The sequence below is a fragment of the Lynx canadensis genome, chromosome F1, assembly GCF_007474595.2.
Source record: "Lynx canadensis isolate LIC74 chromosome F1, mLynCan4.pri.v2, whole genome shotgun sequence".
NCBI classification, from domain to species: domain Eukaryota; kingdom Metazoa; phylum Chordata; class Mammalia; order Carnivora; family Felidae; genus Lynx; species Lynx canadensis.
In genome coordinates, this window is record NC_044319.2 from 39549760 (window position 1) to 39562833 (window position 13074).

General features: G+C 53.7%; 1 protein-coding gene across 1 annotated transcript in view; it reads right to left on the reverse strand.

The window, feature by feature from the left end:
• Positions 1 to 10800: 10800 nt before the first annotated feature.
• CACNA1S (calcium voltage-gated channel subunit alpha1 S) overlaps positions 10801 to 13074 on the reverse strand; it is a 63866-nt gene continuing 61592 nt past the window's right edge. The window contains 3 exon segments of the mRNA XM_030302563.1: positions 10801 to 10924; positions 11130 to 11222; positions 11970 to 12055. Of these exon segments, the coding sequence (XP_030158423.1) occupies positions 10866 to 10924; positions 11130 to 11222; positions 11970 to 12055 (238 nt within the window). The 3' untranslated portion in view covers positions 10801 to 10865.

The window sequence follows — 13074 nt, forward strand, 5'->3', positions numbered from 1 at the left end:
GTCTGAGCCTGAGACCTGTTCCCTCTTATCTTCTTTAGGGTTAGCACTAGGCATTGGCATTTGAAGAAATGATCTGAGCATTGTCCTAAAAGTTCCGGGGGTGGAAAGTATAGAGTTCTGGACCTCCAGGCCTAACTGTCAGCCCCACCCCAGCAGCTGGGCTTGGTTCCATGGGACAATGGGCATTAGCCCGTCCTGCCAGCCACGCCCTCCCGTGTCCACCTGGATATGGAGCCCAGCTGTGCCTGCCAACAGGAGCTCAGAACCCCTGAAAGGATCTACTTGGGTGCAGATTCAGAGGTCTTAGATCAGGCGCGGGCTCAGCCTGACTTCCTGTGTTACAGAAGGAGACAGACTTAGCCTTAGAGGAAACCAGAATTTGTTATAAATAGAAGGGAGAGAGAACTGCCATGGATTATAAACACCCCATCAGTCCTAAAAAAAAAAAAAAAAAAAAAAACCCAACTATTTTTGGTTTCAAATGTTAATGACAATTTAATGAATACTCCATATAACCTCAGACATGGCTCTTCATCCACTTTGTGCTCTGCCATGTTTCCTATCAGGGCCAAAAGCAGGAAGAGCAGGTGTGGGAAATTCTCAATGTCACAGAACCTTTGTGGAGTTGAAAAGAACGCTCAGATCATCGAGTTTTACAGTTTCATTTTCCGGTGAAGACACGGAAGCCCAGACGGGTAAAGAGACTCGTCGACAGTTGAACAATAAACTAGTGAGCAGGGACCAACAGTGTGGTCCTCATGGGTCCAGAGCAGGGCGGTTTCCGCAGCAGCATGGAAGGACCCAGAAGCTAAACATCCAAGACTGGGCCCTGCGTGAGTTTCTGGCTTGGATGAAAGTGAAGACTATACCAGATAACAAGAGACAGGTGGAAGCTGAAGTGTGGTGTTCCAAGTCAGAGATCTGGGTTGAGAGTCCCACCCTGCCACGTGCTAGCTACGTAACCCTGGGCAAGTTATGTAACTACCTCAGGCGTCCATTCCCTCACCTCCGAAAGAGGATAATCACATTCCCCTCATCTCAGGACCCGGATGAGGTTAAAGGCAGTAACCTGGGCCAAGCACCCAGTATAATGCTCAGCACAAAATAGTAATTTCCTTCACATTTCCCGTGGATTCTCTGTCCCTTCTGCGATGGGCCTCTGCCCTCTAACTGGACAGAAGGGCACATCTGTCATAAAGAAATCTGCAGGATAGGGAGTGTCTGTGGTGAGTGTGAATGAGGTGTGGACAAGGTGAGGAGGTTTGCGGGGCCCAAGTGCTCCTTGTTGATGTGGGAGGTGGGAGGAAGCCAATTCGCAGAGTTATTCGGAGGCCTCTGCTGGTCACTCAGTGGTGGGGACCAGGGTGGGGGGGGAGTGGGCAGGGTGAGTGTTCACAGAGGCAGGAAGGGGCCTGGGGTATGCTGGATCCCTTCTGTGCACAAACACTCCTGGTCTCAGCCTCACTGGGGGTTATCTGGAGGGCATCTCAACTTTATTTCACTCACCCCATGTGCTACACTGTGCCAAGGACGCCACATAGGATTTCTCATTTCATCCTCACGACAATCGCTGAGGTAAACACGGTTATTGTCCCCATTTTGCAGAAGAGGAAATGGGCTCAGAGGTCACTCGGCTAGTGTAGCAGTCATTAGTGCTGTGCACCAAATATTTCCGGCTCTCCGCTGTCCGTCACAAGGCAGGACTGCGTGTCCTCTGATGTTAGCTGTGGCCACGTGACTGACTTTGACCAGTGACGTTTGGGCGGAACGGACACATTTCACTTCTAGGTGGAAGCTGTCTGAGCTACGGGCGCCCTCGCATTACATCACGTTGTTGATCGAGTTTACGTGAGAAATAAACTTTTATTGTGTCAGGCCACCAAAATTATGGGCGGATTTGTTACCTTGGCCTAGCCTAGCCTACCCTGGTTGAGATAGTGAAGGGGCAGAGCCAGAGTTCAGAGCCCTGGTCTGTAAAGATCCCAAAGGGCCCAAGTGCCTTCGAGGACTCTACCCGCCTGTCTAAGACACAGAGGCCCCCTTTGGCTTCTGATCTGGACAACTTTTGGAGCAGGAGAAGAGGGCAGGGAGCCTGTCTTGCCTTCCCTTCTTTCTACTCCCTATGATTTGACTAAGATTTTGCCATGTTTCCAGATTGCTGGGTCCTCAATGAGCATGGTTTCCTGTCACCCCCTTGGGGGCTCCGAGTCTTCTGGTCAGCTGTGCTATCTCTCAGGGGTCTTCAGGGGCCACGCTGAGAAGTAATTAGAACAGTTCCAAGGGACTTCCAGTGCCTCTGCCCATCGCTTGCCTAGGAAACAGCTCTCAAGTTGGGCATCAGGACACAACTGTGTTAACCCCAACCCAGAGCTCCTAGAGGAAGCCAATTGAGGATCCCACAGATCTTCTCAGAGGCACATAGAAAGTAATAAGAGCTACCCTTTTTTTAACATTGTGTCCGGCGTTGTTTAAATGCTTCAGATCCCTACGGTCATGTAATGCTCACAACAACCCTAAGAGGTAGGAACAATTATCATTCCCATATGAACAAAGGACACTAAGAGTTGCCCAAGGTCATGCGGCAAATGATGGGGGTGGGGAGGGTCGAACCCACCCAAGCAAGCCGATTTCCTGTTTCATCCTGTGTCACATCATAGTGAAGAATTGGGATGGATCTAGACCTTGGCAGCTGCTGAGCTGAGAAAGAGCAGAGCACCTTGAGAATTCACCTGCTTCATAGGTCCACACAATGACCTGTACGCAAATGTTCATGGCAGCATTATTCATCGTAGCCCCAAAATGGAAATAACCCAAACTTCCACCGACAGATGAATGCATAAGCTGGTGTATATCAAATAATAGAATACAATCAGCAATAAGAAGGATGAACTATCAATGATAACAGCATGGATGAACTCCAAAATAATTATGCTGAGTATAAGAAGCCAGACCTGGGCACCGGGGGTGGTGGGGGGCCGGAGAGAAGGGAGGAAGGGGCAGTGAACATAACTTGGAGGGGCAGAGGGGGCAGGGGGATCACTATTAGGCATCAAGAAATTTGGGGGGTGGTGGATACATCTATTATCTCGATGATGGTGTTGGTTCCACGGCTGTATACACATCTTTCAGAAATAATCAAATTGTGCACTTTGAATATTTGCAGTTTCTTATAACTCAATGAACTCTTTTAAAAAGGTAACTTGCTCCAACTTCTTTGGTCAAACAGGGATGCAGAATAGCTGGTGACGGGGCGCCTGGGTGACGCAGTCAGTTAAGCGTCCGACTTCAGCCAGGTCACGATCTCGCGGTCCGTGAGTTCGAGCCCCGCGTCAGACTCTGGGCTGATGGCTCAGAGCCTGGAGCCTGTTTCCGATTCTGTGTCTCCCTCTCTCTCTGCCCCTCACCCGTTCATGCTCTGTCTCTCTCTGTCCCAAAAATAAATAAACGTTGAAAAAAAAAATTAAAAAAAAAAAAAAAAAAAGAATAGCTGGTGACTTTTCCTGCATCACTGGGACAGCAAACTGGAGTCTTGGCCACCTAAAAGGCAGCTGAGCCCTCTGCCCCGCCCCCTGTGGACTGTGCACTCATTGGGGGTCCCCTCTCCCCCAGAAGGGACAGTGCTGGGGAATTAGCACAGAGAGGGGAAGTAGACACAAAAGGAGAAGGAGCAAGCAGGGAGTCAAGCTGGAAAAGCCAAAGAGAGGGGGAAAGAAAAGAGATGATGAGGAAGGAAGAAGGGAGGGGGCGGACCCCTCCCCTCAATCCTGGTGGTGAGGAGGGGGCCTTCGAGGCAGTCCTAGCCAGGACCCCAGGGAAGTCAGGTCCTCTCTCTTACTAGGGCCACCCTAGTAAGCCCCTTCCTTCTGATTAACAAATAAGCCCCACCCTGCCTAGGAGCTATTGATTTGCAGTCCCCAAGGATGCATCCTTTCCTTGGATTTTAATAGACATTAGCTTCAGCGAGACCCTGCAGAGCAAACTGTCAGCAAACGAACATGTAACACTTTAAAAATGGGGGTGGGGGCAGTGTTGGAGACTTGGAGAGGTGTTGGAGAGGTGTTGGTGAGAGATCACACAAGATTAACCACCGAAGTACACTTCTTTTACAACAATGTACCAGACTGGGAATGTTATGGGACCGTAATGAATGCCAGCACCCCGGCTGTGCGTATGTGCTGAATCTCTTGGGATGATTTTAGGAGAATTTCAAAGCCCCTTTGGCCACGACAGCCTGCATTGGCCTGAGGTGACATAATCTCTTGAAAAATGAATCTGTGTCCTGTCCCCCACCCCCGTACTTCCTGACACTTGTCCAGTTGACAGAAAAGACACTCTGCCTTGAGGAGAATTAGACGAGACTGGGGAGGATGCAAAGAGCGATGAAAAGAACTTTGTCTTCCTCTTTAACTCCCAAGCTAGGTTGGATGAGCCAAAGAAGGGTTTGCAGTCATAACCCGAATTAGAAAGAACCCAGAGGGAGAGGCCATAATCTGTCTCCCATCCCTCCCTCCCCCACCACAGACTGCCCCAGAGCCCCTGGGGCTAGCCAAGGAGAGCCAGGAGATGGGAGGCCCGGGCCTCGGGGGAGGTCAAACTCCAAGACCAAAGACCAGACGTGGGGTGATCTGGAGAGATAGTCAACCTCTGATAGTGGCTGGCACTGGGGCCGCTGGGCACCACCTGTAGGCCACTCCTTGTGGTCACTATAGTGACCCCCCCACCCCCCCTCTCAGAGGGGACAGCTCACCTACGGCAAATGCAGAAAAGGCCCCCCTCAAGTCTGCATGCTGCCTGAGAACAGCCCTGCACAGGGCCTGAGAACCCGCCCTCAGTGAGCCCTCATCCCGATTTGTATACACTAACCCAAAGCAAAAGGTGGGGTCTCTGCCCCCCCACAGAGAGGCAGTGGTGGTATTGGGGTGGCCCTGGATGGTGGGGAAACCCACCCTCGTCACAGTAGGTTAAATATTATCAAACTGCTGTTTCATAGACAAAAAGGATAAAATATCTGCGATTTCAAATGATTCAATCGAATACACGTCGTTTAGCAGTGAACTTGGTGTGGTCTCGTGCATTCACCCTCCCTCCCACCCTCCCCACCTCCTTCCTTTCTCCCTTCCTTCCTCTTCTCCTAGCTTGGGATACAAACTTGATAAAGAAACTCACTGACCTTGAGGAACTCACGGTAGAAAAAAACTTTAAACTCCTAGTCACACAGGTGACTAGTCACAGGTCACCCTAGGTGACCCTAGGTGACCCTAGTCACAGGGTAATAAATGCCATAATAAAAGTTACCACACACTACGGAAGAGGCAACTGAGTGTAGCCGGGCCATCAGGGATGACCAAGGCCGAGTGCAGAGGCATTTACTGGGCAGGGAAAGGCATGGCGAGTGGGGGCACGAGCGTGGCCAGTGGGGCTGAGTTTAGTGCAGTGGGCGGTGCTTGGCAGGTTGTGGGAAGGGGATGCAGGGAGGAGGGGGGAGGCGGAGGGTCAGGGGGCGTTGCTGGGGGATGCTCACAGAGATAGGAGAAGTCAGCAGCTCAAGAATGGTGTCCCGGCTCCTGTCCTACACTGGGCTTCACTACTTCTTGGCCAAGTGACTCTGGGGTAACTTAGTCTTTCTGAAGCTGTGTTTTCATCACAGAACGGGATTCACAAGGACCTTATTTTACAGGTGGCAGGGCAAACACTAAACGAGATGTTGCAGGCAAGGCATTTAAGGACCTGGGCTTGACAAATACCGGCTACTATGGTTCTACAGAGGGGGAAGCCAACGGCAGAGAGCTTTTGAAAACAATACACAACTGGAAGTTTCTCCACGTCCAGGACTTTTGTCCCCTGCACATTTCACTGGACGCTATAAGGTGTGGCCCAGGGAGCCCGAGGTCTCCTCCTGGCTCCTCCCACTCACTCGGGAAGTTGGGTGTATATGGCTCTCTCCTCCTCTGGGTCTTGGTTTTCTTTCTCTGGGCGGGGAGAGTCACCTGGCACTATAAGCTGTCAGCCTCATGACAGGAGTTGACACGTCATTGGGATCAGATGCCAGAAAAATGGGGATCAAGATCAGCTCTGGGTTGGCAGTGCCTTCTCTAGTGGCTTCTGCAGAGGCGGGAGCTGGCTTCTCCATCCCTGGACTGTCCTGGGAGCTGGCAGGGCTGTGGGGGATGGGGTCTGATGCAGAGCTACCTGGGTTGGCAGTCAAGTTGCCCGCTTGCTTTCTTGTCTTTTTTTTTTTTTTTAATATTTATTTATTTTTGGGAGAGCACAAGCAGGGGAGAGGCAGAGGATTCAAAGAGGGCTCTGTGCTGACAGGCTGACAGCAGTGAGCCCGGTATGGGGCCCGAACTCACGAACCGTGAGATCATGACTTGGGCTGAAATCAGAAGCTCAAGAGACTGAGTCACCCAGGTGCCCCGCCCAGCTTTCAATAAGTGGCCTCAGGACCCCTCTGAGCTCAGTGTCCTCTCATCTAAAAGCCCAGCTCTCTCACCAGCCAGCATCAGACAGGATCAAAACAACAGCATCTTACTAAGGGCCTGCGCTTTACAGGGTCCTCTTCATACCTGTCGATAACCTGGAAGTGGGAATGAGTCCCCCATTTTACAGAAGGAGGAGCAGAAGCTTAAGAGGGCTGTAGGAACTGCCTGAGATCACAGCGTGGAGGTAAATGAATGGGAGGCAGGTCCAAAGGGGTCTGGCTTCCAAGACTGTGCTGTGAAACGCGTTGCAGAGAGTAACCACATGCTTCCTTTAAGAATCACTCGGCCACATCTAGAGCAGGGCCTACACGTACACCCAGACCAGAGCCAGGGAGCTCCTCCCCACTCTGCAGATAGACTGGAACTGAGCCCACCCTCCATGGTGTCCAGGGGTCCTCCATCTGAGCCTCACACCTTCCAGAGCGCAGGGCTCCTCTCGTCCCCACCGCCAGCATGAGGCTCTGTGACCAGCCCCTCCCACCAGCTGCAGCCCCGCCCCTTCTGGCAGACCCCGCACCCAGCAGCTGGGCCCCAAGTCTGCAGGGAACTGCCGGCAGAAGATAGGGGTCCAGCAGACACTGCTTCTGGCCAGTGTCCCCCAGGCGACAGAAGGTGGCCCCACCGGCCCCTATGGGTACCCGGTCTCTGTCAGATGGTCCTGCTGAGAGGAGGGGCTTGTCTCCCCCCCAGACCTGTCTGGTCCCCTTCACTCCCCGCTCAGCCCTCATCCTTCCACACTTGTTCCTTTTAGGCTTTATTGGAGCGGCCCGGCAGCTACGTGTGGGCAGGGCTGAGGTGAAGTCCAGCGTGTGGCCCCTGGAGGCAGAGCACCTCCTCCCTGTCTCCCCGGGGCCTAGACAGACAGCCAAGGTGGCTGAGGTTGCAGAACTGAGGCAGGTGACACTGGGCAGTGAGCTAGCGAAGGGCCGGGCCCACACTTCCCACCATTTTCCTGCATTTATTGAACAGTTATTGAGCCACTGGTCTGTGCTGAAAAGTGTTCAGCTCCAGGTAGAGTACTTGGAACAAAGTGGACCGGCTCCTGATTTTGTGAAGCTTAGCCTCTGGCTAGAGTAACAATAAACAAGCGATTTTGATCCCCACTGCACTCGGGGGGAAAGGCCCGCCATGTTTCTGGGCCAGCCTCCAGAGGGTCTGGAGGGTGTCCGGGGAAAGCTTTCTGCAGGAAGCAAGAGCAAAGCTGAGATTTCAAAGATGACTAGGGAGGGATCCATGGAGTTTAGGGTTCATGGAGTTTTCCAGAGACAACAGCACTCTGGAAGTCAGAAGTGAGGGCAGCTCCCCCTGGTGGGGCTGGCAGGAGCCATGCGTGAGGTCCAGATCCAGGGAAGGCTTCTAAGCAGAGGGCAAGGGTTTGCACGATGTTCTGAGGGTTTGGGGGTGCCTTTAAGGGTTTTAAGCAAAAGAATGAGACAACAGGCTTCTCCTTTTAGAAAGATCAGAGACAGGCAGGGAGGAAGAGAAGAGAGGAGCTGCTGAGAGGGCAGTCCAGAAGCTGTTGCAAAGGAAGAGGCATGAAATGTTGATTGAACAGGTCAGGAAAGTCACTGTGGACATGAAGACAGGTTGGAGAAGTACTTAGGAGGGTGAATCTGTGGGGCAAGCTGGGAGCCCAGGACAACACCCAGACTCCTGGTTTCAATAAGGGGTAGGTAGCACCCAAGAGTATACCAGAGTAGCAGCAGCCTATGGGGAAAGGACAGTGGGGTCGAATTTGGACACGATGCACTTTTGGCACAGGTAGGACATACGTGAGGAGTTGTTGGGGAGAAGGATATAGAGATGTAGAGGTTTAGTCTAGCCACATGGAATTGGGAATTTTCAACACAGAGGCAGCTGATGTGTGAGCGACTGAGAGCAACCAGGAAGATCTCCCGAGTTGGAAGAGGGATCAAGGACACAGAACCTGAGAGGTAGATGGGCCAGGGGAGAACTCACAGGGAAACTCTGGGTTGAGCACTTGAAAGGTAGGAGGAAATTCAGGAGAGGCAGTGGTGGAGACATGTCAGGAAGGAGGGAGAAGTGTATTGTACCTCATGCTGTCTAGAAATCAAGGAAGATAAAGATAAAAGAGGTCTCCTGAAAAAAAAAAAAAAGGTGGAGAGAGGGAATCTCCTGGATTTGCAACAAGGTTGTGGAGATATTGGTGAATGTGGACACAAGGCAGGCTGCATGGGGATGAGAAATGGGAACTAGAAATGGAAACGTGGATGAGGCGACAACCCAGGTAAGAAGTTTGCTCTTCAGTAATGGACTAGAGAGATGGATAGATGATAGATAGATAGATAGATGATGATAGATATAGATAGATGAGAGAGAGAGAGAGATAATAGACCTCAGGTAGGTAGATAGGGCAGCTGTGAGGCCATGTTGTTAAGATGGAAACACCTTGAATGTGGTCCCTGCAGATGGAGGGAGCAGGGGGAGAGGGGAGGATGGGAGACGGGCTGGGGTAAAATCCGAAAGCTGGCTGGAGGAGATGCCAGTCTTCCACTGGGTCAGGAGGAAAGGAGAGCAAGAGACAAAAGCATTGGCAAGCTTATCAGTTTGGTAACAGGAGCTGAGGAGGGACCTTCTGGCGGCCTCTGCTTCTCTGTGGAGGAAGACAGCAGGGCTGTCGAGGGAAGGTGTGGGAGAAGCCAGTGGGTCGAGTTTGAGGAGCAGAGAGCTGAAACGGTCCGGGACCACACATCTGCGGCCAGGGTGAGTCTCCCTGCCCTTGCCCTTGCCCTTGCCCTTGCAGCCTGGGGCCCGCCCGAGGAGCCCACCTGGGGGTTTGCCAGGAGGCTGTGGGGTGGCCCAGTGTCACCACAGCCACCCAGCCACCAGCGCTGGGCAAGCTCGGTGAAGGGATGGCAAGGAGAGGAAAGAGTATCCAGTGAAAGGCACCGCTGGGAACTGGCGGGCCTAACTCTGCCTCTCACTGGCTGTGGTGACCACAGGCACGCCACATCACCTCTCTGTGCCCCCACTGCCACATCCTTAAATCCCTTTCAACCTTAAAAACCCTGCCTTGCGAGGGTGTAACGAGAATGAAATGGACGCTGTGTGGAAATGCTTTGTACCTAGAACGTAGAACACCCCACGGCACGGGACAGCGTCTGGCACACAGGAGGTACTTGGTAAGTAGGAGCCACTGTGACTCATCACTGCTTGGTGGGTAAGAGGAGCTGTGGAAACTGCAGATCTTTGATATCCAGGGGCACAAATACGTGAGGGACCTGAGGCCTATGTCAGTGGTGGATTCTGGCCAAAGGGACACGGTCATAGCTTCAAAGAAGGTGGGTTGTGGTGTGGCCTGGGATGTGGGGCCATTGCTTCTAAGGCCGCCAGGCCCTCCTGCGGCGACACGGCCCCGGTCAGTGGAACTGGCCATGCACTTCTAGGAGAATCCACGTTCTCCACAATGAGCCCCTCTCTGCTGCATGCAGGATAGCTGCCCAGAGAGCCCCTCTGTTCTCCTGGGCCCAGGCTCCCGAGCCTGTGCGCGGGTTCCTGGAAATGGGATGGGGAAGAGGATGAGTGAGTGTAGAAGTTCCAAAACAGGAGACAGGCAGGGGCCAGGGGCCAATGGCATAGGCCTGGAGACTTAATGTCCTGCTGGTGGAGTGGCCTTATGCCAGACAGACACTGGCACTGACTGGCCTATTTGAATGACATTAGAAGCTCCATCCAACCATGCCTCTTGCCGGTGAGGAGAAGGGCTGTCAATCTACTTTCTTCCGGACGTGTTTTCCGGGGTTCCTGACCACCCCCACTCGCCCATCCATTCAGCTGCTGAGAGAGAGAGAGGGGCTGCCGTGGTGGGCTAACCCTTCTCGGCCCCAGCCACCCTTCCCTCACCGTTGGTCTGCTAGCTCTAAGCCATGCTGCTGCTGTGCGGAGCCTCACAGCCTGCGGGGATCAGGGTCTCCTGGTAGCCCTGATGCTGGTCAAGGCTCCCACGAGGACCCGAGGCTCAAGCGTCCCTGGGCACTGGGCCATGCCCTCTGGGGACTCTTGTCTTTTCAGTAGCTCTGTTGCTGCCACACTCCACATCCCTCTGGTTCCATCTGGCAGCATCTGCCAGGGCCCGGCCTGTCACCGTGACAAAGTCAGCATCAGCCGCCAAGGTGTCCAGGCCTCCTCGAACCAGAGCCTGCAGGAAGAGAGGAAGGCTGGGTGTGATCTCCTGGGAGCTGCCTCAGGGGTCTGCCTCTGTTGGCTCTACCCTCTCTCTACCCCAGGACATCACAGGGCCACCCCCGAACGCAGCCCACTGCTCTGTCCCAGCCCCCATCTCACCTCTTGTATCAGCCGGGCTGTCGCTGGAGTCTGGCACCTGGAACTACTCTCCTTGGTCCTACCGTGGTGGGATGCTTCTCAGGCCCCGGGGTGGGGTCCCTCCTCTCCCCAGGCAGGGGAGGCTCTGCGCCAGCACGCTGTTCCAATGCACAAAAGCAAAGACCCCAACAGGGATGCTGGAGCCCGCTGGGATCCGGTGAAACCCTAGCCCTAGGGAGCCTCAGCCAAGACTCACAGAAAAGGGAGGACCCAGGAGTCCGGTCCTTTCTGTTATTAATGGACAAATTACCACCACACCCTTCCTATGCATACAGTTTTCTTCCCAGGCCTGTGCCCTATTACCTGGCAGGGGGGTAGGAGATGCCTGGGCCCCGGGCATTTCTCTCTGGGCCAGCTGTCCTTTTAGCTTTTCCACACAGGATTTGCTGTGGGCTCCTGTGGGCAAGACAGGGCAAAGGCAAGAGGGGCCTGAGTCAACAGAGCTCTGCCTGGCCAGGCATCCAAACTCTGAGAGCTCTCTGAGACCCTTGGGGCTGTGGAAGGGGTCCTAGAGGGTGGACGTAGGCTGAGGCCCAACCAACTCCAGGCCAGGCAGGACCCTGTGTTGTCCCGTTGCCCTTGTACTTGTCCTGGTCTTTGTGCTTGTGGGTTTGGGAGGGGGAATCAGGGCCAGAGTTTGACCAGCTCTGGTCAAGCTGTTTCTCAGTGTGTCCACGTGTGTTTGCATGCAGAAGTGTGGTGTGTGTGTGTTTGTGTGTGTGTGTGTGTTTACATGCCACGGAGCAAGGCAAGTGCCCTCATCTCCTTGAACTCCAGCATCCTCAGGGCTCTTGCTGTCACACACAGCAGTCTAGGACCTGCTGGGAGATTGCCAGACCATCTGCCGAAGGGCCCCAGAGCCAAGGGGTCAGTCGTTCAGGAGCTGCCCTTTGGGCGAGTGGGTGTGAGTTTCCAGGCATGCCCCCTTCCCACCTCACTCGGCGACCTACATGACACCCTTGACCTCTGCCCGGATCAGGAGCTGGCCCTGACTGCTCTTCCGTCCCGGGCCCAGCTGATCCCACCGCAGCAGGCTCCCAAGCCAGCCCTCCCAGCCAGATTCCCCAAGCGTAAGGAACGAGCGAGGCTCCCCAGCCTCTCTGGGAGAAGGCTCAGCTTCTAGGGTGCACAGAAAAGACTGACCCAGGACGCTTCGGGGCTGGCCAAAGGCTCCTCCTCTGGCAGCAGGCGTCTCTGTCTCTCCAGGGAACTCTCTTTCATAGCGGATGCTGAAATGGAAGCAAGGCTGGTGATAGGGAAGCAAGGCAGGCTTCTGGTTCTCCCACCATCCTGCCCCTCTATGGCCCCAAACATCCTTTTCCCTCAGGATCGGACCCCATCATTGTGTGCAGCTTGGACTCCAGGGCCGGTGCTCCACTGCTCTGTGCCCAGCCAGTCCTGGCTCTCTAAGAGAAATGGGCCAAATACCTTCCCCACTCCTCTCCTTCGTTCAATGGTGCTGCTGTCAGACTGCCCTTCCCTCTACCGTTTTTCACATTCTGTTCATCTTCTGAGGCTCAGCCCAGCCTCACAACCTCCAGGACACTGGTTTCTCACCTTGGTGGTACACTGGATCACCTGGGGAGCTTTAGAAACTAGTAGTGGCTGTGTCCCATCCCCAGAGTTTGCGGTGAGGCCCAGGAACTGCAATTTTGAAAGCTGCTTGGTGTTTCTGATGCTCAGTGGAGGCCGAGAAACGTTGTTTAGCTCAAATCTAGACCTTTCCAGCCCATGGTGATCAATATGCCTGCATTCTCAGGACACCTGCTCTTTGTGATTATTTGGTCACTGTCAGGTCCCGTGACACATCTCCCAAGAAGACTACAATCCTTTCAGGGCAGGGCCCAGGTCTGGTGCTTCTGTATTCCCAGAACACCTAACACCATGGTGACCCAAGGCGCAGGTGCCTCTCAAGGCTTGAGGGCTGAATTCAAAGGGTCTCTGAATGCAAGGACGTGTAGGCAGCTCTGGCCATGGGAAACACCTGCTCACGGGGCTTCTGCCCTGTCCTGCCCATTACTGAGGGTGTGCGACTCAGCCTTTCCAGGTCTAAGGTACCTTTAATCACCCGGCCTCCTATCTATAAGGGAAGGTCTGCTTGGACCTCAGCCCGCAGGTTATGATTTCTGAGAAGCTCCCCGACTTCATCCTGCTGTTTTTTCATGAGACTTATGTAATCACAGATTATATCTGGTGGACAGCTCAGGGTGAGAGAGAGGGGCCCAAACAGCAGTGAGATCTCCCTGGA